This window comes from Cydia fagiglandana, chromosome 4 (assembly GCF_963556715.1).
Source record: "Cydia fagiglandana chromosome 4, ilCydFagi1.1, whole genome shotgun sequence".
Lineage (NCBI taxonomy): Eukaryota > Metazoa > Arthropoda > Insecta > Lepidoptera > Tortricidae > Cydia > Cydia fagiglandana.
Window position 1 is genome coordinate 19,333,757 of NC_085935.1, and position 25,903 is coordinate 19,359,659.

General features: G+C 42.2%; 2 protein-coding genes across 2 annotated transcripts; one reads left to right on the top strand and one right to left on the bottom strand.

Moving 5' to 3' along the window:
* Positions 1 to 1,642: 1,642 nt before the first annotated feature.
* On the top strand, positions 1,643 to 23,866 carry LOC134663984 (uncharacterized). Its single transcript, XM_063520541.1, has 21 exons — positions 1,643 to 1,782; positions 1,867 to 2,126; positions 2,545 to 2,648; positions 2,909 to 3,073; positions 3,505 to 3,669; positions 4,937 to 5,146; positions 5,471 to 5,688; positions 5,987 to 6,169; positions 6,263 to 6,591; positions 7,045 to 7,189; positions 8,471 to 8,626; positions 11,586 to 11,837; positions 12,510 to 12,734; positions 15,980 to 16,159; positions 16,662 to 16,794; positions 18,823 to 18,914; positions 19,233 to 19,369; positions 19,700 to 19,857; positions 20,650 to 20,774; positions 21,141 to 21,275; positions 23,354 to 23,866. The coding sequence occupies exons 1-21, from the start codon at positions 1,750 to 1,752 to the stop codon at positions 23,489 to 23,491; spliced, it is 3,543 nt and encodes a 1,180-aa protein (XP_063376611.1). The 5' UTR covers positions 1,643 to 1,749; the 3' UTR covers positions 23,492 to 23,866.
* Positions 23,867 to 23,988: 122 nt separating this feature from the next.
* Positions 23,989 to 25,612, bottom strand: LOC134663983 (U11/U12 small nuclear ribonucleoprotein 25 kDa protein-like). The gene is made up of 3 exons (XM_063520540.1): positions 25,379 to 25,612; positions 25,229 to 25,300; positions 23,989 to 24,698 (listed from the first exon to the last, which is right to left on the bottom strand). Exons 1-3 carry the CDS (start codon positions 25,529 to 25,531, stop codon positions 24,456 to 24,458), a joined length of 468 nt encoding a protein of 155 aa, XP_063376610.1. The 5' UTR covers positions 25,532 to 25,612; the 3' UTR covers positions 23,989 to 24,455.
* Between the last annotated feature and the right edge of the window lie 291 nt (positions 25,613 to 25,903).

The following is a 25,903-nucleotide window of genomic DNA, read 5'->3' on the forward strand; positions in this document are numbered from 1 at the left end:
ACGTTGTATTTTGGTGGGCGGAAAATGTTAAGGATTGTAGTCTTAAAATAATTTCGCCTGGCAACATTATCGTTCAAACTTTAAAAAAAAATATATTCCCTTCCCCTTCTCGTATCGCAAATGTAACATGTCGGGCGCATCTCGCTGCGCTAATTATTATTTTCGAATATTATCGTCTCGGTTCATCTAAAAGATTCATTTTCGTCTGTAAACTGTGTGTACTCATTGTGGAAGGCTAATCAGTTGAAGAAGCACTGCTCCTGCTCCGTTTCGGTGTCCACGCTGGTCCAGGTAACTCGGATTCGAGGTAAGTCTAGACGAGCCGAAGGTCTGAGAAGCCTGCGCCAGCCTCCACCGAGAGCTGCACCGTCATCTACAGCTCAGCAAGGTGAGTGCTTTTACCAATTGACCTAGCCTGTCCTAAGTTCCACGGTATATCGTTTCGTATCTCGTCTCGTATTTCGTTTGAATACAGTCCACATAATTTTTAAATATCGAAGTAAAATAATCCCATTAACAATTATATATATTATTTATTAAAAAATGTTTTATATATAAAAAATATACACTGCAAACTGGCAACTGGCAACTTAATAAAAAAATAGACATTAATAAAGCGCATTCACAAAGTTTTCAGTACCTTTTATACAAATAACATTAAGTATGCCTACCTATTACACTTTACACACAGATACACTACACTTTACACACGGCATTTTACACAGATTTCCAACTTGTATTCATACATTTCTTCACGGTTAATTAATACGCTTTCCAGATGCGTTATGACTCGGTTCCTTCTGAACCCACTAAAGTTGTAAATTTCACTCTGGCTGCTTCAACAGCCGTTGCTCCGCATTTAGCACATTTTCTATGTGCATTGCTGTAATCCATGTAGGTACAGACTTACAGTCTTTAGTGGTACGTAGCGGTACACGTTGTATGTATTATTTAAAGAGTTAATAAATAAAATTTTCGTTATGAACTTTAACCACAGCAGGTGGACATAGTCATTGACAAATATATTTTTTATTATGGTGGGTAGACGTACCTACCCTCCATATATTTTATGAACATTGATAAAGACAGTTGGAAGCAAATATTCATTATAAAACTTAATCGCATGTAATTAAGTTTTAAGCGTTTTAAGTCCCGTTTTATGATTAATATTGTATAAAATTCGTGATAATTTAAATCAGAGTTGGGAGCAATGTTGCTGTAGAAAAATGTTTTTATTTTTATTACTCGCAACTTTTTCCCGGAGGCCAACGCACACATAGAAGCTTAAGGCGCACCCATGCGCAATTATTTGGGGACATAACTTTGTTAGGAAGTGAACAGGCCTTGATATGGATACTTTTAACTTAATCATGCAACAAAACGAATCGATAATTTTATAAGAGCTACTTTATAATTTAATTTTTTTTTTATTGAAAAGTATAGCGTTACAGTTCAATAAACAAGTTTTTCGTGCCTAATAATCCTCATATAATTTAGAAAGAAGTTGTGTAGTGTACTTTAATGATTTATGTTTCCGATTCCGGCCGCAAGATGGCCGACCTTCGTTCTAAGTTCGACGAATGGTTCGACTTCCATTCCTTTCATTCAACATTCAGTCATTCATTCAAAATCGCCATTGACTTTGACTGACGCTGTGTTCTGCCTATGAATACAAATTTTAGGTGTCCCGTAATTTCAGCGCATATTTCGCAAATGTTTACCGCATAGTGTCTGGAGGATACCCTTGCGATGAAGTTAAAAAAGATGAAGGTGGATTCAGAGGTACAGTTTCTTCAGAATCCCTATTACCTAAAAGCCGACAAGTCTCCTTCGGCGTGAAGTCGTAAACAAACATTTTTGTTTTAGGAGGTGAGTCCTGTGCCTGTGCCTCAGCCCGAGATAATTGAAGCTGACCTGTACAAGCGTACTTACTTTGGGCCTGATGTTCCCACGTTAGAGCTGGAGTGTTGGGAGGAGGAGCTTTCTGAATGCCAACTGAATGCCTATAAGAATGCCGACGACGAGTATAAGAGCATTCAGACCAAGATTGACGATCTGGTGAAGGATACCGGTGGTCAGATTGTGTATAACGGCGACCAGTTTACTGCATACCAGTTGCTTGGGAAGTGAGTATTATCACAATAATACTTTTGTATTGTCAAAACTCGTTACAAACTGACGAATATCAACAAACAGTTTTTGGTATAGAATAGACGATTGTTTGTGTTTAGGCCATGCTCTTGGCAGTTTCCATTTCAATGAGAACCATACTGACAAATGGAAATCTCGATCTGGTCCTGGAATTTTGTGAATATATTCATTCTTAGGTTATTAACATGCTTTACATGATTACAAGCCATAGCTTGCTTTAATCATTATTTATATTTTTGAAATTATTGGTTTTTAACCCCTGACGCTTAAAGGGGGGTGTTATATGTTTGGCGCCAATGTCTGTGTGTTTGTCAGTCTGTCTGTGGCACAATAGCTAACAACATTGTGTGCGCTTTTGTAATTCATAATAATTGCTCAATTCATGTTTTCCAGGCAACCAGTACTGAAGGATCTGGAGAGACAGAGCGCGGAGATCATTAGATCTAGATCTCGCTCACTCTCCATCTCCAAGGAAGGAAGTAGGACTGGCAAGAGAGGTACAAACACACAACTTATTTCACTAGACTTTTATCAACCGGGATATGGACTATGTTTGATTGTTATTACCAGAGTTCAGACAATTTATCACAAAAATAAATATTGTATGGAACATGATACCATTTTTTTAACAATTTTGAACTGCAGTTTTGGAGTATAATCTGGAAATTTTATAAAGATACTGAGTACATGATATACAAACAAAAATAACAATAGAATGGCATAGCATTCTTTATTAATATATTGTACCGCAAATCAGGTCGCCCCAAAAAGAATAAAGAAGAAGACCGTGACTACTCCCCGTCTCCCGACAGAGACTCTGAGCCGCGCCACAAGAAGAAGAAGAAGGATAAGGAGAAGGACAAGGAGAACAAGAAAGACAAGGATAGCACCAAGACCAAAGATAAGACTCTTGCACCATCCAGTAAGGAAACATATGATTTTTTTCCTTTTTGTTTTCAAACAAGCTTAACAGCATAACAGAAAATAATACCAAGCCACTGCTAACTTAAACAGAAAATTAAAAGAAAAAGAAAACAATCTACAATTCATCACAAAATACAACATTAACATTATTATGAATGAATCTGCTTTTATTTCACTGATAATACTTATTAGAGTCTGTTCGGAAAGAGAAGAGTTGTGGAATGTATTGGGCCCCATATTTATCATATAACTATTACTATAGCTAAAAATGATGGAACATATATTAATGACGTAAAATTATTTTATATAAAAAAAAAATTATAATGAACAATGTAATCCAATATGTAAATTATGTGTCTGCCTAAATGCAGTGTAAAAGCATTGTATTTGTTTTACCAATAACTCTGAATAATCAATTTTCCCAACTAGATGTGCACAGCGTAGTCACCAATGTGCGTCCCTCGGAAGCCACTGCCATCGGAGGGCTGCTCACCGGCAGCGCCACCAAGACCACGGCCATCGTGGATCTCACCAAGGACGATGGCAACAAGAACGTGGCCGACTCCAGGGAGGTGTCGTTTAATAAGCTGCAAGGTAAGATCTAAATATTTATTATAAGGGGGTTTCCAACTAGATGAGCACAGCGTGGTCACCAATGTGCGTCCCTCGGAAGCCACTGCCATCGGAGGGCTGCTCACCGGCAGCGCCACCAAGACAACGGCCATCGTGGACCTCACCAAGGACGATGGCAACAAGAACGTGGCCGACTCCAGGGAGGTGTCGTTTAATAAGCTGCAAGGTAAGATCTAAATATTTATTATAAGAGGGTTTCCAACTAGATATGCACAGCGTAGTCACCAACGTGCGTCCCTCGGAAACCACTGCCATCGAAGGGCTGCTCACCGGCAGCGCCACCAAGACCACGGCCATCATCGACCTCACCAAGGATGATGGCAACAAGGACGTGGCCGACTCCAGGGAGGTGTCGTTTAATAAGCTGCAAGGTAAGATCACACTATTTATTTTAAGGGGGTTTCCAACTAGATGTCCACAGGCAGCGTAGTCACCAACGTGCGTCCCTCGGAAGCCACTGCCATCGGAGGGCTGCTCACCGGCAGCGCCACCAAGACCACGGCCATCGTGGATCTCACCAAGGACGATGGCAACAAGAACGTGGCCGACTCCAGGGAGGTGTCCTTTAATAAGCTGCAAGGTGACTTGAATAATATTTATTATATTAACCATATAATCTACTTTAATGATAAAACAAAGAAAGAAAGAAATAAACATAAAACTTAAAAACCTACAGATAAAAAAATATGTTTTCGAGCGATGGCGCCGTATGTTTGGCCTACTGTCGAGAAGATGGCGATACTTTTTGACATTTAACAAATTTAACTCATATCCAAAGGCCCTACGAAACCAAAGAGTAGAATACACTATTTGTTTTTGCCACGATTCGCCATTTAAGGCGCTAAATACCAAGAGTAAGCGCAAGTACTTAATATAAATTATGTTTTATTAAATTATTCCGATTTCCTTACGAAGTTTTCGTTGATCAAAAATCAACCATGAATATCGAATGGTATTTCGGCCATAAGTTCCTAGAAATTCTAGTACGAGTAGAAGGATCGGACCCACAACCTTAGGGCCTGTTTATACATTTATTAGTGTTAAGTTTGTGCAAACATCAACATTTATTCAGTGCAAGTTCATACATTTGTTACTTGCGTTTAGTAATAAAAGTATGAACTCGCACTAAACACCAACACTAATCAATGTAAAACAGGCTATTACCGCTAGGCTAGCAACGCTTTGTTTCCATTGTCATTAAATTCATTTACTTACCTACTTTCACCAGGCAAAACCTTCCCATCGCTGGTTGTGGTCGCTCGCCCCTACCTCCGCGCTAAAGACACGCAACCGCCCGCAGACCGGTCGGCTCTTGACAGCAAAGTGAAGTCTGTGCTCATGCACACTCCCATGAAGTTCACCGAGTGGCTCATCCAACAGGGCCTGGTGCGGTCGGAGCAGTGGTGCGTGATACATCAAGGCAACAAGCTCAAGCTGGGTAAGATCAATATAACACACTATGACTGTGATTTTACGGGGCACCTATCTGAGGATATTCACGAATATGGCTAAATTGTCAACGCTACAGTAAACTTGCAAAAAACCTCGGACATATTCACGAAAATATCGTCTATCTCCGGTCTGTCCGGTCACCTTAGCAAAATAATTTTTCACAATAATGAAATTGTTCATATGGTTGGAGAGTATGTAAAAAAGCTTCCGGACACCCAGTCAAAATTATAACAAATCTGCGGAAGCCCAGACAGTTTTATTTGTGAATGTCTGAACACTTGACGCCATAATAATGCCCATTTATTTCCAGGCATGTACTCCGACGTATCCAAGTTCCCGTTCTCCGGGGGCTACGTCTGGATCTCCGAATGCTGCCCGACTCGCTTCGTGTCTGTATTCTGCAGTTCCATCTTTGAAGGAGCCACTTTCCCTCCGAGCGTGCTTTTGAAGCTGGTTTACCATTGGGCCTGCCAGACTAATGTGCAGAACGTTGTGCAGTGGGTCAAAGTGGACAATCTCTATGTCAAGGTAAAATTTAATTTTATTAGTCACGAACTTTTATTAGCTGTTCAAATAGCTAAGGAAAGTGGAAAAGCACATCAAAATCTTACCATAGATCAATGATATTTTCAAGATAGATGGGAGCAGCGCACTACTTCACTTCGCTACTGGGCAGTAAGGCGTAGCTTTAGACTGTTAGGGACGGTTAGGTTAGGGACAAAAAAAAAACAAGCACTACTGGTGGGTGTGGAGTTAAGACTTATGACCAGCAGTGACATCTTTGGGTTGATGTGATAAATCTAATATCTATTGTAATTTTTCGCAGGGTCTATTCACCTGGCTGCGAGCAGTGTGCACTTCAGCCATCCATCAACACATGAGCCTGCTTGGTGGGGCTGGGAAGAAGGTCGAGGTCGGCGTCATCTCCCTCGGGACCACCAGCCACGATGGAACCCAGCGCCAAGTCAAGGTGGAGGTGCTGGGCGTGCTGGACCCTGCCGACAAACTGGTGAGATTATCATTAAAATTATCATGGGTACACACGGATTCTCAAAGATTTCAAAGACACCAATGTTAACATTATTTTATACCTCTATTTCAGATTCGTCTCCGCGCCGTGGAACCTTTAGCCGAGCACGAGAAAAACTACAAAAAGCGCTTCCAAAAAATCCTCGAACCCCTCGTCACCTGGGTCCACCCGTCCTCCGTCATCCTCACCGACCTGACAGTCGACAAAGGCACCCTAGTGTCCATGGGCTTCAAGAATGTCCACCAATCGTCCTCGCACACGGACACCCCGGCCAGGAACAGCAACGCCAACATCATGGAGTACTTGAGGAGGATCGTGCCGAGAATGTTCCAGAACACGCTCTCGCTGCTGTCGAGACAGATCATACAGCAGTTCCTGGACGAGCTGGTGTGGAGGGAGAGGTATAACGAAAAATTGGACAGTCGTAGGCGGAACTACTAGAGCCTTAAGCAAGCAAAGCAAACCAACCATGTAGTCGATCAAAAATCAACAAAGTCCGAATAGTCATCATTAAAGGACGATCATTATATTAAATAATAGTACAGTCAGTAAGAAAGATCGTCGTATAAAAAAACCATCCATATTTTCTGCATGAGCTGTATGTAGAAGTAAAACATCGATTGAAAATAATGGGATTAATGGGCAAGACACTATTTAAATAATTATACATTACGGTATTTTTTAAGTTGGGATTTCCACTGCCACTTTTCATGATTTATTTCCTTTCAATGTTGTTTAAGGAAAGTTTACTGTTAATTTTGAATAAATTATAAGTAATGCAGAAAAGTAATAAACAAACTTCCAATATAAATGATCTAAAGTTCCCTTATTTTTATTTTTTTTCTAATCTGCAGGTTCGGAATCTCGCCCGGGCAAGCGTTCGAAAACATTGTGCTTCATATCGCGGAACAGACCAAATTCGACTCCAAGGACGCTATTACTGTCCGTCTGAACAAGATCGCAGCTAATCCATTCAAGAACTGGAAATATCCTAGCAAGGTACGGATCTTCCTAGTATTGTAAATGATTAATGATGTTTAATGTAGCTGGCCGGTTTCCAAATTTTAATAGGGAACCGTGCGCGTTGGAGGGTCTGCCATCTTGTGGCCTGATTCGGAAACATATGTCACAAAACAGATAGGTACAGAAATCAATCTACATACAAAGCGCGCTCGAGCAACGCACACATAGACACGATATCTCGGACCAGTTGGGACCAGTGCGAGCGCGCGTGCCATCCGCTTGAAATACGCGTCTGTGAACTTTTTTGTGCAATAATGGAGAAACAAAACAAAAAGTTATTATAACTGTACAGTGGACGTTTGTTTAAATTCAGCATTAAACGGTGAATTGTCGTTTTTTAAGCTACCAGTGGTTTCAGAGAGAATGCGTATGCGAATTTATTACATTGTTGTACATGAGAATGCGAATTTATTACACTTTAAAATATAATAATCGTGCATTTCGTCAAACTCGAAATCGTCACAAGATATTTTCTGTGGCAAATTTGTAATATAACAATGACATTAAAATTAAAATACCTATTTGAGTTATTAATGTTCTCTTTATTCATTTTTCTTCTTAAGTTAGGTTAATTATAATATGCATATAAAAGTAAAATATAAAAACACTAATGCATTTATTAATGTTATTATTAATTTATATTTCCATTCTTCCCGTTTCATCCTCAACAATAAATCAAACAACTAGATACGAGATACGATACGATAGACACGAGTTCCACTACGACGATAGTTTTTTGTGCATAAGTCAGTTCGCAACAATCGCAACCCTAGAGCGACCGCCGAGCGTAGGTATGAAAAGTAAAGTACGTAAATGTGATTGACTTCTGTACTTATCTGTTTTGTGCATATGTGCCCATGTACATTGCCAAAGCAAGTGCTACCATCTACCGTTCTCGTCGGTACGTTTCCTTGTGCATAGTAGGTTCTTCCATCTTGTGGGCTACAACGAAAGCATAAACCACACATTTACGCATCGCGCCAAAAATCTGACGGATCCTATGCTGCCCCCTATAGTTCATGCAGCTGTCATTGACTGATAATTTACGCAAAATAAACTCCCGGGTGCGTAAAAGAGTGAAATTAATGTTTGATAATTTGTTGAATTGAAAATAATACCGATAGCGATATTGATAAATCGACTAGCTCAATGCCACGGGCCACGAGCTCAAATTACCCAAAATATGACCCAATTTTACTTAAAATAAAGTTGATTCAATGCAATTTATGATTTGAACTCAAAATGGTGTTTTTGTAGAAATCAAAGAACACTGAGGACGCATCGACATCTGCAACAGAAGAGACTGGACGCGGGAAGCGTGGACGCCGCAAGAAGGAGCCGAGCCCTGAACCCCCGCCCCGCAAGAAGAAGAAGGAGAAGACACTTTACGTCCCCGATGATGATGAAGAAGAGGTTAGTACATGTGTATAGCTAGGACGTAGACATCTGCAACAGAAGAGACGGGACACGGGAAGCGTGGACGCCGCTAGAAGGAGCCAAGCCCTGAACCCCCGCCCCGCAAGAAGAAGAAGGAGAAGACAGTTTACGTCCCCGATGATGATGAAGAAGAGGTTAGTATAATGCTTTGTTATAAGCCTCATCATAGTTTAACGGGTTTAAACGATAAATACGATATACACATTATAAAAATGTGTAACAAATAAATAAAAAGGTTTAAAAAAAAAAGAAAAAAAGGTAAAAGGTAGAGAAAGACATGCTGCGCCGACCCCAAGTGAATGGGAAAAGGGCAAGAGAATGATGATGAAATAAATAAAAAGGTTTTCTTTTATTTGTAAAAATGACTTATTTTTATTAAACCTATTTATTTGTAAAAAAAATATATTTAAGTATATGGGTTTCCAACTGATATGTTTGAAGTCGGTGCCAAGCCAAACAGTAACAATAACGGTCAAAAATAATACTTTGTCTAAAATCACAATACATCTGTACTAATATTATAAACGCGTGTTATGTGTTAGTGTCTTAAATGTGAGGGCAGAGCCCAAGAGTGTGCCCCGCGCGTCATCTCAGAACTATACATCACATCGTAAAGCTAACACGTACCCTTATTATCGGGAATAATTTGTAAATTTAATTTAATTATAATACTAAAAGTTATTATTTCAATAACCAATAATTTGTCAAAGTAACTCTGTCTGTTTTTGTGTAACCTTTTTACGGCTAAAGAACTGAATCGATTTTGGTGAAAAAAGAAACTAATCATTTCGAGAACCAATAGTTAATCGCGCAGTCTCTCCGGATCGGAAATTAAGTTCAAAAAAATGCTGATATTGATGTAAGTCCAGCCAGTTCCTTACTTAACCTTCCTCCTTAACTGTACTTCTTTACTTGTGTTATCTACTGTACCTACTGACAACGATCGCCGTTGGCTTTTATTCATATACACTTGTTGATCTGTGTTTAGTATTAGTTTTAACCTTGAGTTGAACCATATAGTTCTAATTTATTTGTAAAATAAAGACGAAAGTAATGGTATTTGAAAAGGAAAAAAATATGACAAACTGTGAAATTTCGATTGGTCAAGAAAGAGTGGAACAAGTGAAAGAGTTTGTGTATTTGGGAACCTTGTTCACTAGGGACGGTAAGCATGATAAAGACATTGAAAGGAGAGTGAATGCTGGGAATCGTGTGAATGGGGCACTTAACGCTTTTATGAGCAGCCAGAAGGTGTCGCAAAAAGCACGGTTGGCTGTTCATAGAGGGGTGTTGGTGCCGACACTTATGTATGGTAGCGAAAGTTGGGTATGGCAGAAGAGGCATCAGAGCCAAGTGAATGCAGTGGAAATGAGAGCGTTGAGAAGTGTGTGTGGTGTGAGATTGTAAGATAGAATTAGGAACAGTGTGATAAGGGAAAAGTGTGGACTGGATGTAGATGTAGTGACAAAAATTGAGAAAGGTATGTTGAGATGGTTTGGACATGTGGAAAGAAGGCTGACAAAGAGAGTGTATGAAGGAGAAGTGGAAGTGGGAGTTGGAAGGGGTAGACCTAGGCGGACTTTCTCTGATCAGATCGGGGAAATCCTGAAGAAAGGCCAGGTCAAGAGCACCCTAAACCGGCGAGCGTGTATGAGGAATGTTATGAATGTGAAGGAAGCGAAAGAGGTATGTCAGGATCGTAGCAAATGGAAATCCGTGGTCTCTGCCTACCCCTCCGGGAAATAGGCGTGATTATATGTATGTATGTATGTATGTTATTTGTAAAATGGATGCTGGTTCCGTGGATTTATTTAACATCGCTCTAAATATCATTCCCGCTTATGAAAAGAAGATAATATAATTTACTACAAAATAAACTCAACCACCAAAACCGGCGGTAAACCAACCTAAATTTAATTTCGGTGTTAATAAACCATTTCAATTTAACAGATGTCTAAACGACATTTTTAGACCCAAATCGGTAAATCAATATCCATATAATATAAGCCATACCCATCCAACCAAGATCTTTTATGCAACCAAATTTTAATCAGTTCTGAATGAAACAAAATCCCTTCTGCAATACCTAATTCAACACATATAAACAAAACCTACAACTTATGAGTGGCATCTCATAACCTTCTGCACTAATCCGCCTTCGACCATTATTTAATTCAAACGAAACCCAAACACAAATCATGTTCAACCAATCGTACGGAACGCTAACAAAGACTATTCATTGAAGATTTTAATACCGAGAAAGACCCAGTCGCTGACAACGCACAACACTGCCCTGCTTATCGCATGTGCAGTACTTGCATGAAAAACATCGTTTAAATAAAGAACTTATTCAAAGAGAACAAGATAAACAATTGCATGTCTTTTCAACTGCGATTACTGCATACGTTGTTAGAGACCTACGGCGTCGAACTGGCATCGCCGCCCTCCTCAGTGATAACGCGTTCGGCGAAAACTCGGACTAGACATAAATATATAGGTTACTAATTATAGCCGGTCAAACGACTTTGTCAGTAGAAAAAGGCGCGTAATTCATATTTTCTATGAGACGATAACATTAATAATTTAATTACTTTATATTTTGAAATCAATTCCTCTGGATGATGATCAAACCGAACCCACACCTTGGTGCAGTCCGTGCCATCCTTATCAAATTCAAAATATATTTATTTCAAAAATCGCACCAAAAAGTCACGATAGCCTTCATTTGGCTTGGCGCCGACTTCAAACATATCAGTTGATAACGCATATACTTAAATAGGATAATAATTTTACTTTATCCTTTTTTTAAGTAGTAGTAAAAAGTTTTTTTATATAAAAAGCCAAGTTTCACATTGCCCGAAACTATTTAAATATTGCAATTAATGGCGGCAGAGCCTTCTATTCTGTTTTTCATTATCACTATTCTCTCTTCCAGATACCCCTAGCCCTCCGCCGCACGAAGATTAAGCAAGAGCGAGACCAGAAAAAGGAGAAAGAGAAAGAAGAGCCAACTCCCCGTTCTAGACGCAAAGCCGTGCGTTCGTACGTCGACGACGACCTGGACGACATACCACTGAAGAATATCAAGAAGGAGATGAAGCCAGAGGAGACTGTGTCGATGGAGCGGTATTACTTCGGGCAGATTGGCGGGGAGGGGCCGGTGGAGAAGGTTTCTATTGCTGTCGAGGTGAGTTTCCTATTCATCCCCCGCTCTAGACGCAATGCCGTGCGTTCTTACGTCGATGGATGACGTACCGCTGAAGAATATCAAGAAGGAGATGAAGCCAGAGGAGACTGTGTCGATGGAGCGGTATTACTTCGGGCAGATTGGCGGGGAGGGGCCGGTGGAGAAGGTTTCTATTGCTGTCGAGGTGAGTTTCCTATTTAGACCCCGCTCTAGACGCAGAGCCGTACGTTACTACGATGACCAGGACGATATACCGCTGAAGAATATCAAGAAGGAGATGAAACCAGAGGAGACTGTGTTGATGGAGCGGTATTATTTCGGGCAGATTGGCGGGGAGGGGTCGGTCGAGAAGGTTTCTATTGCTGTTGAGGTGAGTTTCTTATTCATCCCCCGCTCTAGACGCAATGCAGTGCGTTCCTACGATGACCTGGACGATCTACAGCTGAAGAATATCAAGAAGTAGATGAAACCGGAGGAGTCTGTGTCGATGGAGCGGTCGGTCGGTCGATGTCGATGGACTGTTGAGGTGAGTGTGTTGTTAAGACTCAAATTGAGTAGAATTTTCTAAGAAGAAGTGGACATTTTAAAACATTTTGTGTTGTTAAGTACTGTTCTAGTTATCCTTGCTAAAGTAACACCAGCGTGAATTAACCTGTTCTTGTCCATTCACAGTGCCCCACATGCCACATCGAGTTCACCAACAACATCTCCCTCATGGAGCATCTCTTCTTGCACGCCATACCCGCGCCTGCCTCCGCACCGGACTCGACCGCCCAGTGTTCATACTGTCTCATACGGTTCGCGACCGATGATGAGCTCACGGCGCATCTCAAGCAGGAGCACCCGAGCGACACCAAGACGCCTGACTTGTTTACGTATGCTTGCCTCATCTGCGAGGTAAGTGCAAAAATAAAGAGCTTTTGAACTATAATGGAGGACGTTTAATACAGATTCGAAACTTCAGACACATCTTTGAATTTCTTGACATATGTGTAAGGTGTACAGTCAGCAGCAGATATACCTGAGCGGGCAAGGTGTCCAAGAAAAAATATACACTTCAATCGTCACAAAAATAAGGACATCTAAGTTGTCATTTTAGCGTAGGCTTTCAGTTCGTCACATATATCTTAGCTTCTGAGTTTTTCTTTAACACATACACCCTTATTTAATCACAATGACAATAACGGTTAGAAAGCCAGTGGTAACTAAGCAATCAAATTCAAGCTGCTGTCATTAATACCTACACGCACGTACGTCAAATCACGTACGTCAGCAGCCAGGGTGCCACCAGTTGCTAAGCAGTTGTTATTTCAATGGTAACTAAGCATCAACATTTTATCTGTTTAACTTTAAAAAAAAAACTGTAGCAACTACGAATTCACACCTCCTTTCTTAAAGAAGTATTTTATCGTCAAGTGTCAAACTTAGACAATAAATAAGTAGTAAGTACTTAGATTTTACGAGAATGATCGGTTTTTTATTTTAACTATCATAGGCGGCCGTTCTTCCAAACCGTAGAGCATATTATATGTTAATATATTTATTTAGCCCGCTTAAATTATACTATATAGTACTAAAATACGATGCTCCGAATCGATCAAAGAACGAAGGAGAAAATAATAGAATTGAAACTTAACACGTTCACTGTCCCAATCTGACATGTAAACCTTATGGCTTTGTAATAGAGGCTAGCCGTGGCCCCACGTGAGGAGCACGGGCAGTAAAGGTGTTAAGCATATCCAACTATAACTCCTCTCTTTATTTTGTTGGTTGGACTCATGATCCGGAAGAACGGTGCCTCCTCTTCTATAGATGTACCTATGCGATAAAACCATCACTGCCATGCATATATTGCATATACCTACGTAATATGCTAACTGTTGACCATAGGAATGACGAATTTTGTTTTTACAACTTAGCAGAGAGGATAGAGTATACGGAGGTATATGTAAGTATACAGTATGTATCAGAATCAGAACGAAAGGTCAAGAAAGAGACCCATTAATGTTTAGGTCATACTGAGCAACTTTTACTATGGGACCAACCCCGAAACCCCGGAAAAAAATTTACTCTCCCATGGAAAATTTCAATATCAGACCAGCAAAATGTATGAAACTTCCAATTATTTTTCCGCGTTTTCGGGGTTGGTCCCATAGTAAAAGTGGTTCAGTGTTCAGTTATGACCTAAACATTAATGGGTCTCTTTCTTGGCCTTTCGTTCTGATATATACTGTATATCTTTGAACTTTTTGTTAGTATAACCTAGCAGTAAACATCAAATGGCATTCCGCACAGGAGTAATCTAAGGAACGCCCACTGCGGTTTCAAACCTACAACGTCCTGTTAGAAAGCCGTACATACGCTACATGTGACATATCTTCAAAAAACCGGGCAAGTGCGAGTCGGACTCGCGCACGAAGGGTTTCGTACCATAATGCAAAAAAGACGGAAATAAAACCGGGCAAGTGCGAGTCGGACTCGCGCACGAAGGGTTCCGTACCATAACGCAAAAAAAAAAACAAAAAAAAGCAAAAAATAAAACGGTCACCCATCCAAGTACTGACCACTCCCGACGTTGCTTAACTTTGGTCAAAAATCACGTTTGTTGTATGGGAGCCCCATTTAAATCTTTATTTTATTCTGTTTTTAGTATTTGTTGTTATAGCGGCAACAGAAATACATCATCTGTGAAAATTTCAACTGTCTAGCTATCACGGTTCGTGAGATACAGCCTGGTGACAGACGGACGGACGGACGGACGGACGGACGGACGGAGGGACGGACGGACGGACGGACGGACGGACAGCGAAGTCTTAGTAATAGGGTCCCGTTTTACCCTTTGGGTACGGAACCCTAAAAAAATGCAGAAAAAAAAACGGTCACCCATCCAAGTACTGACCACGCCCGACGTTGCTTAACTTTGGTCAAAAATCACGTTTGTTGTATGGGAGCCCCATTTAAATCGTTATTTTATTCTGTTTTTAGTATTTGTTGTTATAGCGGCAACAGAAATACATCACCTGTGAAAAGTTCAACTGTCTATCATGGTTCGTGAGATACAGCCTGGTGACAGACGGACGGACGGACGGACGGACGGACGGATAGCAGTCTTAGTAATAGGGTCCCGTTTTACCCTTTGGGTACGGAACCCTAAAAACATATAAACGTATGCGAAATTAATATAAAATAAAACTACAAAGTAATAATAGAAATGAAACCCAAAAAAAAAAAGCTGTAATCTCTAGGTGCGTCCGACTGAGATTTGAACCCGCGGTCTCTGCTTTGAAAAGCAAACGCCTTAGTAACAAGACCACAACGTGCCTTGACAATTGGCTCTAAATTCGGCTTCAGTTAGCTTTCGCTATGTGTCACTCATTCGTTTTGATGATTCTATTCAATAAAAGAAATAGTTTGCAGTAAGTTGACTGACAGGCCCCTGTCAATGGTTGAAGGGCAAAACGTGAGATAGATGTATGTGATGACAAAACTGTACTGCTTTCGATGATTGTCAAAACGCTTTACCTGAAATTAGCATAGCTATTATTCATTCAATATACGACCATACATGTATGCTTTAAACGTCTATTTTTCCATATTGTTCAGATATATTTGACACGTTGACCGCTTAGATACCAGTGGTTCTTTGACAGCTAAGGTATCAATGATTTGTTGTAAGTGTAGAAATTAATGAATAGCGACTGTTTAGATATTTGTGACATGTTGAGCGCTCACAAGTAAATGCTACCATGACAGACAACAACTTTTTGACGGTTTAAACGTTTACCTCTCTTTGAGCACCTGGAGAGTATAGCGACTTCTGCTGCTGACTGTACGGGGGCAATTTAAACTGCGGGATAATTTAAACTAATCGAAATATTTTCCATATTTTACATTATTAACTGAAATTTCCCGCAGTCGAAATTGCCCCTCTGTAAGGTGCTTACATGCTTTTCTATGACGCTTTTCGCCACACTGACCTGGTAATACATTTTATAATACACTTTTTAAGACCTTTATAATTTAAAAATAGAAAAGATTATATGTAAAAAAGTTTCATTAAATTTGGGTAGACAATGAGAACCATACCACTTTCACCTCAGTTCCAATTGTTTCGTTAACAAAATCGCATTTATTTCCAACAGGTCCGGTTCGCAGCCGTCCTAACTCTGGCCACGCACATGCAGAAGACGCACTTGCCCCTCGAGCTGCCCTACGGCTGCGACGCGTGCGACTACCGCGCGTCGTCGCAGCGGCGCCTCGCCGACCACTACCGCGACAAGCACGCCAAGCACCACTCCGTACAGTGCCCACACTGTCTCAAGGTCAGTGCTAACGCCAGCCACACATCTATCGAGCTCCCGTACGGCTGCGACGCGTGCGACTACCGCTCATCGCCGACCACTACCGCGATAGGCACGCCAAGCACCACTCCGTACAGTGCCCACACTGTCTCAAGGTCAGTGCTAACGCCAGCCACACATCTCTCGAGCTCCCGTACGGCTGCGACGCGTGCGACTACCGCTCGTCGCCGACCACTACCGCGATATGCACGCCAAGCACCACTCCGTACAGTGCCCGCACTGTCTCAAGGTCAGTTAACGCGATCAGCACATTAATAGAAAATTTTCAAAATGGCGACCAGTTTTGATCGATTTTTACAGGAAATTAGAAAGGAACAAAAGATATGGCGCGTCGCGCGAAACTTGCGACGGAAGGTTTAGCCGTCGCGCGTGTTTTTAGCTTTTATCTCAATACTCAAAAAGAGGGGTATTATATTATGTTTGGCGCTAATGTCTGTTTTTATAAAATAATTTGTGTTAACAGGTGATCCAGGTGTACGCCGACGGGCACGAGCTGACCGCCAACATCTTGCTGTTCCTCGACCACCTGCAGCAGCACCAGGACAAGGAGCTGGAGATACGCTGCAACCGCTGCGTGCTCAAGTTTGTGCACCTCGGTGAGTGCTCAGTTAGTCCAGTCTTCAACTGCAGGTGACCCAGATGCTCGAGCTGACCGCCAACATCCTGCTGTTCCTCGACCACCTGCAGCAGCACCAGGACAAGGAGCTGGAGATACGCTGCAACCGCTGCGTGCTCAAGTTTGTGCACCTCGGTGAGTGGTCAGCTAGTCCAGTCTTCAAGTGCAGGTGACCCGGGTGCTCTAGCTGACCGCCAACATCCTGCTGTTCCTCGACCACCTGCAGCAGCACCAGGACAAGGAGCTGGAGATACGCTGCAACCGATGCGTGCTTAAGTTTGTGCACCTTGGTGAGTGGTCAGCTAGTCCAGTCTTCAAGTGCAGGTGACCCGGGTGCTCTAGCTGACCGCCAACATCCTGCTGTTCCTCGACCACCTGCAGCAGCACCAGGACAAGGAGCTGGAGATACGCTGCAACCGCTGCGTGCTCAAGTTTGTGCACCTCGGTGAGTGCTCAGTTAGTTCAGTCTTCAAGTGCAGGTGACCCAGGTGCTCGAGCTGACCGCCAACATCCTGCTGTTCCTCGACCATTTGCAGCAGCACTGGGACAAGGAGCTAGAGATACGCTGCAACCGATGCGTGCTCAAGTTTGTGCACCTCGGTGAGTGCTCAGTTAGTCCAGTCTTCAAGTGCAGGTGACCCAGGTGCTCGAGCTGACCGCCAACATCCTGCTGTTCCTCGACCATTTGCAGCACCACTGGGACAAGGAGCTGGAGATACGCTGCAACCGATGCGTGCTCAAGTTTGTGCACCTCGGTGAGTGCTCAGTTAGTCCAGTCTTCAAGTGCAGGTGACCCAGGTGCTCGAGCTGACCGCCAACATCCTGCTGTTCCTCGACCATTTGCTGCACCACTGGGACAAGGAGCTGGAGATACGCTGCAACCGATGCGTGCTCAAGTTTGTGCACCTCGGTGAGTGCTCAGTTAGTCCAGTCTTCAAGTGCAGGTGACCCAGGTGCTCGAGCTGACCGCCAACATCCTGCTGTTCCTCGACTATTTGCAGCAGCACTGGGACAAGGAGCTGGAGATACGCTGCAACCGATGCATGCTCAAGTTTGTGCACCTCGGTGAGTGCTCAGTTAGTCCAGTCTTCAAATGCAGGTGACCCAGGTGCTCGAGCTGACCGCCAACATCCTGCTGTTCCTCGACCATTTGCAGCAGCACTGGGACAAGGAGCTGGAGATACGCTGCAACCGATGCGTGCTCAAGTTTGTGCACCTCGGTGAGTGCTCAGTTAGTCCAGTCTTCAAGTGCAGGTGACCCAGGTGCTCGAGCTGACCGCCAACATCCTGCTGTTCCTCGACCAACTGCAGCAGCACCAGGACATGGAGCTGGAGATACGCTGCAACCGCTGCGTGCTCAAGTTTGTGCACCTCGGTGAGTGCTCAGTTAGTCCAGTCTTCAAGTGCAGGTGACCCAGGTGCTCGAGCTGACCGCCAACATCCTGCTGTTCCTCGACCATTTGCAGCAGCACTGGGACAAGGAGCTGGAGATACGCTGCAACCGATGCGTGCTCAAGTTTGTGCACCTCGGTGAGTGCTCAGTTAGTCCAGTCTTCAAGTGCAGGTGACCCAGGTGCTCGAGCTGACCGCCAACATCCTGCTGTTCCTCGACCACCTGCAGCAGCACCAGGACATGGAGCTGGAGATACGCTGCAACCGCTGCGTGCTCAAGTTTGTGCACCTCGGTGAGTCGGCAAATTATCCAGTCTTACAACTCTTCTCAAAAATTTATCAGGTTTCACGATCGAATCCGACCAAATTATCTTCTATACTAGAGGTTTCCAAACTAAACGGCCTGCGGGCTACGTCCGGCCCCTCGATGAAAGATAAATTCCATGTAATCTGGCCTGGGCTAGCTTACTTTTTGTAAGCGAAGGAGTGGCTCTTGTGTTAAAAAAGTTTAGATACCTATGCTGAGCCGGGCTACACTGGCCAAAAAAATCTCAGAGAAAGAATTCCACCAAATATAACCTCTTGACGGCTAGATGTCATCCTGTTGTTTTTACAGGTCAGTTGAAGGAGCATCAAGTGCGTGACCACACTACGGTTGAAAACGCCATTCCTCTCTGCTCCGAAGAGCATCTCATCAACAAGCCTAAGGTAAAGGACATACAAATATTTTATTTTATTATAAAAACCGGTTTCATAGCTCATCTTTTTTTTACAAACCCCAATGCGCAGTTTCTTGAGAAAATCTTGACAGGGAGAACTCTCCATAGCCGCCGTTCGTGGTATAAATTCTTCTAAAATCTGTCAATGTGCGCAATAAATAAATGGCCATTTAGATGTCTCCACGACTCTTATGCGAGTTTTGATACATTGCGATATTTGAGCGACCGATCTACCTCAGTAGTTGGCAATATAATGGTGTGCAAAATTAAAGTGTGAACCAATGAATGAATGTTTTTTTTTCTTTAGACCAAGGCCCGACCGCCAGTGAAGGACTCCTCCAGCCACACAATGAGCGCCACGTACGAAGACGTGACGTTAGTCCTTCCCGACGGCATGATCTGTCGCGAGTGCGACACGGCTCTAGACAGCGACAAGCATTTCCTGTGAGTACAAACTACATCGGTGAACCTTATTACAAAAGGCATACCATACCACCAACACCCCCACCACCGATCCACCGATGGACAGTTAAAAATGTGCGCGATGGTACCTACTACGCCATGTTTTATTCGCATGTACAAAGTTTAATGGCGTCATAAGATCACGGTACGCATTTGCAATGCGTCGCCACGCGCCATTTCATACCGTAAGTTGGTGATATGTTTGCGACCACATCATTTTAACCGGCATTTTTTTTTTCATTTCATTTTAGTGACGATGCCACTTACTATTTTGACTCGATACCACTGATTCGTAAAATCTTTTTTTTCCAGTGGATCATCATCCTGTACCAAGTGCTCGTTTACGTCGTCGTGCTACCGCGCCATGCTGCGGCACAGCGGCTACTGCGCCGGCGCGCACTCGCTGGAGGACGCGCCGCGCGCCGCGCCCGCCGCGCTGCACTGCGTGTGCTCCTACACGACCCGCGTGGGTGAGTACACGCTGTATTGCTAGCGGCACACCTACTGTGATGTCGTCGAAGGTCGTTTCCAAAATTGTGAAATTCTCACATTCAGAAACTTCTCATACTTTTGTATGGGGGTTTAACCTTTTGAATGCCACAGACGGCAATTGACGTCGACGCAAAATCGTAACAACTACGCCAAAGACGGCATTTGATGTCGATCGTTTTTTGATGAAAATCTACTGAAAAGCACCCCACTTTTAGGTTGGCATTATTTATTCACAAAACTAAATTTTACCACCGTGGCGTCAGTGGCACGGCAAATGGATGCGCCGTTTGACGTTCAAAAGGTTAAATTTTGCATTTCTTAAATCAAAATAGCATTTCCTGAATATTTCATTTCCGCTCACTTTTACTTTCCACACACTGATTGGTCGACACTCAACCAATCTCAACGCACCAAGTTCATTAGATCATTTATGATAGTGCCAAGTAAATAATTTACTAAAGGATTAAAAGCATTACTTGAAGTAATGCTTTTAATCCTTTTAGATATAAGAAAGGTTGTTTATAGGTCCAAAAACTCGCACTTTGTAATAACTCTGCCGAAAATGCAATAAATGGACTCGTATCTTCAAAGACTCCCCTGACGGATCGTCCCACAAATTAACTCGTCTATCTCAGTCACTTTCTAGCCTATTAGATAATGTAATATATCTTTATTCCAGGAACAAAGAGTACGTTTTCGACAGACTTCCAAAAATGTGGTTCTTTACGAAAATTAACCCAAAAGCCGACTACAATTTTATTATTTTGCAGGCACGGACATGCTGACACACTTGCTGAGCTGCGAGCACAAGACCGCCTACATATCGGAAGACGCCGCCAAGTTGAACACCGTACGAGACGACGTGTTCGCACCTCGCCTAGAGGAGCTCCCTGTTGTGAGTTGATATCTCTTTTCATTTTTATTACGTCCATTGATACGTGCTGACATTTTAGGATGGCCCACTCAACACAAAACGAGTTGTCTCGCAAAGAAATTGTAACAGCCTCGCCCGAGAGACAGCTCAGAGAACCCAGCACAAAGAATAGAATATTATTGCCGAACATCGGAAAATAAGAAAGCAAGTATTTAGTTATAATAGTTAGGGCTGATTTAGACTGCGCGCGAACTCGCATGCGATTTTAGTTACATTGCGGACTGTTGGTTACGTTCAATCGACCGATCAAAAACCGCAATGGAATGAAACTCGCATGCGAGTTCTCGCATCGTCTAAATGAGCCCTTATAATGGTTGTGTTTGCCAGCAGCAGCAGCAGCAGCAGCAGCAGCAGCCGCCGCCGCCGGAGAGCGCGCCGCCGGACTACGCGCCGCCGTCCGTGCTCAACACGCAGCTCTCGCTCGACGACCTCGCGCCGCCCTCCGTGCTGCAGGCCGACCAGGTAGCCCACCAACCGACCCCTGCACTACGGGCCAGTTGCACCGACCACCAGTTAACTGACTGATCAACGTTACGCAGCAGAGATCTATGAATCTTCCCGTACAATAAAATTTAGCGAACGCTTTAATGGTGACAGACGGTTCGGTGCAACCGGCCCTATATCTCGAATACTTAATTTTTCCAGACATAAAGTCAATGCGGATAAGTTATTGCGAGTTTGCCACTTTGTAAACGGGCTCCAATGTGAATGCCAGCCAAACTTATTGATGTACTGATTTTAGTTCTCCCAAAGTGCCTCAGTCACAATAGATAGTCATATAAGACCCCAGGGCTCAGCATCGTAAACTCGTGTCGTGTCTTTTACACTTTTATCAACATATCACTGCCTTAAATTTTGTCAGTATTTAATCAGAAACTATAATTAAAGTTTAATTACTCAATTCACAGAACACACTTATCGAAAACTGGTTTTTAACCCTTTGACCGCCGTTGTCCGGTATAGAAGACAACGATAGAACGATACGCTGGCGCCGTCGTCTTGTATACAAGACACAAATTCAACCACTGAGTTAATATGAAAATAATAACAATTGCAATTTCATTTACACTCGTGTTCATATTTAAGGTCTTTGTTTTTTCATTTATTTGCTTTTTAAGCCGCTATATAAATCCCTTCTTTTATAATAAGGCATTTAAAAAAATTGCTCCAATTTTCAACATTTTTCATGTTCCTCGTCGCCGTTGTCTTGTATAAAAGACAGCTAGGGATGGGAATGTTAACTCGATATGGGAATTTTTAAAGGAAATATAAAGTCAGAAATATGTTTTTATCTAAGTATTTGAACACTTGTTAATCGCCAATTTTTTTCAACGAATAGTAGGTAACTACTTACTAGAATACGTAGAACGAGAGTCAGATAGGCATAACTATATTTAAAGTTCAGGTAGCTTCTTTAGCTCTATAAAGTAGAGCCAGACAAGTAAATTTGCCATTGTAGATTGTGGACTATTTAATTGCAGAAGAGATAAATAAAAAAAATAATTGATGTTATTTTATAGCTTACGCTACGTTTTACGTAGGCGAACAACGCGCGAACGCGGCGCCTGACATTCGCGTGCAAATCGCGCCGCACCGCGTTCGCAACGAGATCGCTTACGTAGGACACTTCAATGGGCATCAAAGGATTGATTTCGCCGCGCCGCGCCGCGCCGCGTTCGCGCGTTGTTCGCCTACGTAAGACGTAGCGTTAGTGGGAAGGGATACACCGCAGCGACCGCTTCGCACAAGTGTGGTACAGAGACATACCTGTTTATCAGACTTTACTTTTATTGTTATAACATTGAAGTTAATGTGTAATTTTTTTGTAACAAGTCGTTGAACGTTTTTTTGATAAGAGTTTACCTATAGATTAATGTAAACCAAACTGAAATTATAATGATAAATTCTAATTCCGGAATAATATCTTCACTCATTAAAAATTCAACCCACGTGTAATTTTCACTAAAACAGTTCCGGTATATTGACTTTATCGACACATGATGCGCAGCTTTAACGTTACGCCAATAAAGTTTACGTACCGACAAGCGCTTACGCCGTTGACCTAGAGACTATTATTACTTGATCCGCGCGGAAACAGTCCTTGTCTGTCTGCATTGCGGGCAGTTCATGGGCGCCGTTGTCTTGTATAAAAGACTTCTCGTACAGCCTAGTGCGGCGATATCACGTCTTGAATCGACATTGTTTAGTGGTTGTTTTTTATGTTAAATCCCTATATTTTAAACATTTTCGGGTGTAAAACATATGTTTAATTTTGGCAATTTGGAATGAAATTAAAACAGGATAAGAACAAAGCTAAATTAAAAAGATTTTTACCATAATATTGTAAATATCGATATCACTATTTGCAATCCCTAAACTTTTTATTAGTTGTTTACTTAAAATTTGCTCTGGCGTGTGAGTGAGCGTCTTTGCGGACTAGGTCCGGCGGCCAAAAGGTTAAGCAGTGCCGATTTGTTTTGTCAAGATGGCGCCGATAACTAGTCATAGAGCTAACTCTGTAATTGATGTAATATTTCCAGCACGACCAGGAGCTCCTGAAGGACGCGTACGATCGGCCGCTGGCCACGCCGCGGCACGAGGAGCCGAGCTACAGCCTCGGCGACTTCGAGCCGCTGCCGCAGGAGCCCCCGCCGCAACCTGACTTTGAGCAACTGTAAAATGTTGGTAATGCTACTGGCTTTGTGAATGACAGGAGCTGCTTAATTGCTGCATTGACTGTTGTTGGGAATATGCCAGATAATAATAGTTTATTACATGTGATTTCAATATTGACTTCTTCTTCCAGTGCCATCTCCTACCGGAGGTCGGCTATCATTAGTGCTGTACGAACTTTAAACCCAGCTGCGCGGAATAATGAGCATGTGCTCTGCTTGAACCATGTTCGGAGATTTTTGAGCCATGAGTGACATCCGGATGATCTTTTCCCTTGGATAATGAGTTGAAGGAGTCAATATTGACAGCCAACCTTAATATGCTTAGCATTTCCCCTATGACTAATGCTGCCCCCCTCATGGATGTAAACAATAGGATAAGGGGCGTATTTACTAAGCAATGTAGGGAGAGACTACTGCAGGCCTCCAAAAGAACTTAGTATTTTTGCAAGTCTTAGGCAACCTTGTCCATGCTAGCAAGATGATATTATTTCATACTGTAACTAAGCTTTTTGTTATTAAGTAAAATTAAACTATTATTGGATAAAAAAAGGATCACAGAATAGTAAGTACTAAATAGTACACATGTAGCAACTTCATTGAAGAGTGGAATTAGTACTTTTAACCTTTTAACCGCCAGCGATTTTTGATCGAGCGTGCTCGTGTCGCCACCGACAGTAATTGTACCACGCACAGTAAGGTTGGCATAGTTACGGGAGTTATAAATGTGCTGTAAAAACCAAATCAGATCTTTGTCTTATTTATCAGACTGTGGCGAAATGAGCTGGATATGTAATGTCTTATATATCAGACTCTGGCGGTTAAAGGGTTAAACAATTATTATTATTTTGTGACATACATTATGTTTTTGATTAAAGGAATGGGATATTATGTTTAAGATTATATAACAAGTGTCATGTCATGTGGAATATCTATAAGCGTATATTTTAAACTTAGAAAATATATGATACTATGAAAATTTCTTAGTTTTCTTTCTCCTCTTCTTGAAAGTCAGTGTCACTTTATTGGTAACCCCATAGTCTTCAATGGTGCTATTATCATTGTCCAACACAAGTGAGTCAAAGCACAAATTGTAGGTTTTCCAGATATATTTCCAGGAGATCTTCACTTTGCTGCCAGTCCTTTGTTGGTAGATTTCAAAATGCCTGGCAACAGCCTTTTTGAGATCCCTTACTGAAGCATTCTGGGGGACCTGCAACAAAACACATCTTTTTTTTTTTTTTTGGTGGACGTCTTACACAGATCAACCTAGCCCCAAACTAAGCAAAGCTTGTACTATGGGTGCTAGGCGACGATAAACATACTTATATAGATAAATACATACTTATATACATAGAAAACACCCATGACTCAGGAACAAACATTAGTGTTTATCACACAAATAAATGCCCTTACTGGGATTCGAACCCAGGACCATCGGCTTAGCAGGCAGGGTCACTACCCACTAGGCCAGACCGGTCGTCAAAATTTGGTGTTATAGAAAAGAGAAATGGGTATAAAATAGTGCCAGTCATAAGAATAGATGATTTTCAGGTGTGAACTTACGAAACCGCCACCTCGCTGCTATATGGTGAGGTCCCTGGAACACCAAAGTACTCTTCCGCAACATTTCATTCACAACTCTGTCCCAGCCTCATGTAGGCAGCGGGAACAAATGGGAATAAGTACACCAAAAAAAGTAATTACACGCAAAATGACAATACATTGATGCTTAGTACTTACAATAACTTTCAAAGTTGGTTCATCCTCTCGTGATATGTAAATTGTAATAGATTGCCCATGTTCAACTGCAATCTGCAAAGAAAAGATAAGGTAAATTCCTGTTAAACTTAATTTGTTTTTCTCCTAAAAGAAGAAATTATTTAAATTTACCTGAGCAAGGATTTCTTCTAGTATAATATCAGTTGGCAAATCGGCAAGCAAAGGATCACAACTGAGTAAAGTACACACAGTAGACTTCGTAACTTCGAGCAAGTCGTCGTGAGATAGCGTACTGGTCACGTTTTCGGACTCGGTCTCTTCCATTTTTGATTCAATTAAATGCCACAAATTTAAATTATGCTTTTTCTTTACTTATTACTTTAAAAGTAAATAAACCGCAAATAAGCTCCTTTTGACACAAGGAAAAACTGTCATTGTCAACCAGGTTGAGTCCATTCCAAAACTAGTAATTGTTTTAAGCTAATGCGGATAATGCAATATTTGTGCAATAACAAGCACACGGGGTACTGAGCATGAGTATTATATTCTTTAGTACTGAGGGCCAAAGAATATACTACCTACCGCGAACCACGTTCGACGTGTTGCCTTCCTATCACACTTACGTACGAATTTACAAGTGCTACAGAGAGGCAACACGTCGAACGTGGGTCGCGGTAGGCCCTCTGTTGTACTAGC